This window comes from Aptenodytes forsteri, unplaced genomic scaffold (genome assembly GCF_000699145.1).
Source record: "Aptenodytes forsteri isolate BGI_AS27 unplaced genomic scaffold, ASM69914v1 Scaffold142, whole genome shotgun sequence".
Lineage (NCBI taxonomy): Eukaryota > Metazoa > Chordata > Aves > Sphenisciformes > Spheniscidae > Aptenodytes > Aptenodytes forsteri.
In genome coordinates, this window is record NW_008794598.1 from 5,284,636 (window position 1) to 5,288,920 (window position 4,285).

Consider the following 4,285-nt stretch of genomic DNA (forward strand, 5'->3'; position numbering starts at 1 on the left):
CAGCTTTCCCCAGTTTCTGTACTGAGCATGACGTCCCATGGTATGGAATGTCCCTTTGGCCAGTTGGGGTCAGCTGTCCTGGCTGTGCCCCCTCCCAGCTTCTTGTGCACCCCCAGCCTGCTCAGTCGGTAGAGCATGGGGAGCTGAAAAGTCCTTGACTAGTGTAAGCACTGCTCAGCAACAACTAAACCATCGGTGTGTTATCAACATTGTTCTCCTCCTAAATCCAAAACACAGCACTGTACCGGCTACTAAGAAGGAAATTAACTCTATCCCTGCCAAAACCAGGACACATGGGAGGCTGTTCTCTGGGAGATGCTGCACATCTCCCTCCTGCTGTAGCTGTTCCACATGCACCAGTTCCCAGCTGCAGCTGGGTGGGCTCTACACGTCCTGCCCCTCGCTGGGAAAATTCCCATTGCTCTGCAGACTTGTGCTGTTGTGGGTGGGTGCGGGTTGCCCGGGCACTGACAGGCAGACAAATGCGAGTGTCCTTGGCAGAGCTGTTATCTCGAGTCCCCGCGGCAGGTTCCTAACTGCTTGCTTCTTTTTCAAGCAGCCTTTTGTGATCCACGACATGGACACCTTGTGGCAGGCAGAAAAGGGGCTGGTCTGGAAACAGCTAGTGAATGGCATTCCCCCCTACAAGGAGATCGGGGTGCACGTCTTCTACCGCTGCCAGTGCACCACGGTGGAGACTGTGAGGGAGCTCACGGAGTTCGCCAAAAGCATCCCCAGCTTCATAGGCCTCTACTTGAATGACCAAGTGACTCTGCTGAAGTATGGGGTGCACGAGGCCATCTTTGCCATGCTGGCCTCCATCATGAACAAGGATGGGCTGTTGGTGGCCAACGGGAACGGCTTCGTGACCCGCGAGTTCCTGCGTAGCCTGCGCAAGCCCTTCAACGAGATCATGGAGCCCAAATTTGAGTTTGCTGTGAAATTCAACGCGCTGGAGCTAGATGACAGTGACCTGTCTCTGTTTGTGGCTGCCATTATCCTGTGCGGAGGTGAGCGGGTGCTCTTGGCCGTGTGAGTCTCAGGAAGAGTCCTCCTGTACTTAGAGGTGGTTGGGGCTGGGCTGGGGGAGCTGAGCTGCAGCTGGCCCTGAGATCAGCCAGGGGTGTCTTAGGGGGATGAGAGAAGAACTGAACAGTTCCAAAACCAAAGCTTCTCCATGGCGGTGACGCCTAGCAAGCTTGGACCAAGAACAAGGAGCGTAGAAGTGGCATCTCCTCCTTGTATGCTGCTGTGGGATATGTTGTCCAAGAGCACACTTCTCCCCTTGTCTAGTTGACAAGGTTGGAGTCACAGTGGGTGGGTTACAGTCCCCGTCTCCCTTTCCCCAGGAGGAGCATGTGCTTTGGAGGGCTACACCATAACACTACAGCTACCGTGCTTCCTCTCCACAGACCGTCCTGGCCTGATGAACGTGAAGCAGGTGGAGGAGATCCAAGACAACATCCTGCGAGCGCTGGAGTTTCACCTGCATTCGAACCACCCGGATGCCCAGTACCTCTTCCCCAAGCTGCTGCAGAAGATGGCCGACCTGCGGCAGCTGGTGACGGAGCATGCCCAGCTGGTGCAGAAGATCAAGAAGACGGAGACGGAGACATCTCTGCACCCACTTCTGCAGGAGATTTACAAGGACATGTACTAAGGACCTGTTATTTATGAGAATGAAGCCATGGATTCCCATCAAGACTCTTTGTACAGAAACAAAGAAAACCTTTCCCCATGTCTTCCATTTCTTCTACTGGAAACTCTTCTACGTGACCCTGACGTATGGTACATAGGGCAAGATGCCGTAAGATTTTGCAGCCACCACCTGCTAGGCCAGGGCTTCCGTTAACACACACTAACAAATTTACAAAGGCAAATCATAAGCTACTGTTTCCGTTACTATGGCCCAGTTCTTCAGCTGCTCCCTGGGGCCTCCAGAGCGGCCGGCCGGTTTACATGGCCCAGACGGTGGGGTTCCTGCGGCAGCTTGGGAATGGTGGGGGATGCTCTGGTCATTAGGAGACCAGAGCGCGGTGCAGGTATCCGGCGGGGCCAGCAACAGCACTTACAGCGTGTCTTTATTTTCTTTTTTGTATTGCACTCCGAAGACGTAGTCCTGAGCCGTGAAGTTTAGGACAGTGTAATGAAAGGATGTTTCTCTCTTTCCCAAAGAAAAGCCAGAGTATTCGAAGACGGGTAGGGCTGTCCTAGCAGAGACCCTCAGCTGCAGCCCCCCCTCGCTGTGCGGCGTATTCCTGTCTCCCAGAGGGATTGTGTGATCTCTGCCTTCCCCTGAGTGCCGTGTGGGAGCCCTTGCCCTGGTACCCCCGTTTCAGAGGGAGCCTGCCCCTCAGCATGAGAGAGGGAGGGATGGGGAGCTGGGAGGGAAAGGGTTTGACTCATAAAAAATCACCTTCAGAGCAGAGGCCAGAATCTGTTTGCTTCCCCAGGCTTTTCTGCAGAGCCATGAGTTACCAAAAAGGTCTGTGCAGGGCCAGGGGCAGGCCTGGGACTGGTCGGGGTTTAGGCGGCAGGGCTTGCAGCTTGTCCTGCAGCTCCCTTCCCAAGCCCCGGGGGGCTCTGGGGGTTTTGCAGGGCAGCGCGGGCAGCAGAGGCTTCCCGGCAGCGTGGCTCCTGTGAGCACCGGAGCAAGCAAAGCCTTCAGCAACACCAGCAAGGGGAAAGCAAAGCCACGGCCAGCCCACAGTGCTCATGATGCTGAAAGGACATTGACCTGTCTGTTAACTGCCCTGCCTCAGTTTCCCCTCTGTGAAAGGGAGCTGGATTGTCACCTGCTCTCCGCTCGGAAGGGGAGCATGAGGATTAATCAGTGCATTGGTTGCAAAGAGCTTTGCAGCTGTAAAACAGTACAAATGCCAAGTATTTATAAAAGGGGAGGGAGAGGGTGGGATGCTTACAATGAGCAGGAGCTTCCTGGTGAGCGTGGCTGGGGCAGGGAAGCTGCCCTGCCCTCCTCTGCCGCCATCCCGAGTGCGGGGACAGCTCCAGGCTTCGGGGTCTGCCTAAACCCAGAGCCCTTCTGGGACTTTACCTCGCAACTTCTCGCAGCTGTAGTGAAACGCCACGGTGCTGCCGCCTGTGCCCGGGACGGGACCCCTGCGTGGGGGGCTGCGTCACCCGGGCTCTGGGAGAGGGGACGGATCCGGGAAGGGCTCGGTCCCCTCTCGGGATGATGGTGTCTGACCTGAGAAGTGGCACTTACCCGTCTGCAGCTCGTGGTCCCGTGTGTCCCGAGCAGCCTTATTAAAATGCTGGTATTCCCAAGGAGGGGCTGTGGGAGCAAATTAGTCGGTTTTATTTTATTTTCCTCCTCTTCAGGGTAGCAGATTTCCCTGGTGCAATAATTCCTTTAAAACTCAAAGGGGAAGAGCGCTGGGCTTCCCCTCCACGTCACAGGGCTGGCCGGTCCCAAACCTGCCCCTGCTGCCGCCCTCCGGCTCCTTGCCGTGCCGCAGTTTCCCCACCCTCTGCCCGCCCAGCCCCTTCCCCTCCCTACCTCGCAGGGGTGTTATGAATTACCGTTTCTAAAGCACTTTGAAGCCCTCTCGGGGAAGGCACCGGAGACGTGCGTGTGCTGGACGGAGCCCAGGGGATTTGTCCTTCCCACAGCCCCCGGTGGCATCCCTTGCCGTGGCCGGCATGCGGGACTCGCGTGCTCATCGCCTGGGGAACTTTTTGCTCTTCCCTCCTCGACAGTGTAACAACCCTCAAACTGAAATGTATATTTTTGCTAGAAGTACAAACCTCCAAGTGTTTTTAATAATATAAATAGTGTCCACAAACTGACTTGACTTTAAATAAATCTGAACTAAATATTTAAGAACCTTTTAGCGTCCAGCCTTTCTTTGTGGGATTTCTCTCAGCCCCTGGGGGGCTGCCCTTGAGAGGGTTTCCAGCAGAGGCGATGGGATTTGCTGGATTTGCTGTGATTTCCAGGGATTTGCCATGATTCCCAGGTCTCGTAGCTGCTGTGGTATTCCTGCCTCCGTTTCCCAGCAAACCTAAAAGCAGCGAGAGCCGGTCGTGAGCGGGGTCCCAGCCTCAGAGCCGAGCGCTCCCTGTCCCAAATCTTTGCCGTGCCCCTTGCTGCGGGGTGAAGCTGGGCAATGAGCTGAGCCCGGCCGTAGCCACCCCAAGCTGGGCGAGGATGGGCTCGGGAACAGCCCGGCCGTGTGCGGGCACCGGGCTCCGCTCTTGGCCGGGCCTGAACACCCGAGAGTTTTCGGGGAGCAGCTGCAGACCCCCGGGCTTCCATATCCCC

At 56.3% G+C, this 4,285-nt stretch overlaps 1 protein-coding gene across 2 annotated transcripts in view; it reads left to right on the forward strand.

Annotated features, from left to right (window-relative positions):
• PPARD (peroxisome proliferator activated receptor delta) overlaps positions 1-3,845 on the forward strand; it is a 25,975-nt gene extending 22,130 nt beyond the window's left edge. The window contains exons 6-7 of one of the 2 annotated variants that reach the window (XM_009272860.1): positions 557-1,010; positions 1,413-3,845. In XM_009272860.1, coding sequence (XP_009271135.1) covers positions 557-1,010; positions 1,413-1,660 — 702 coding nt within the window. In that variant the 3' untranslated portion in view covers positions 1,661-3,845. The remainder of the gene's footprint in view (positions 1-556; positions 1,011-1,412) is intronic. The other variant, XM_009272861.1, reaches the window with a different exon arrangement.
• The last annotated feature ends 440 nt before the right edge of the window (positions 3,846-4,285 follow it).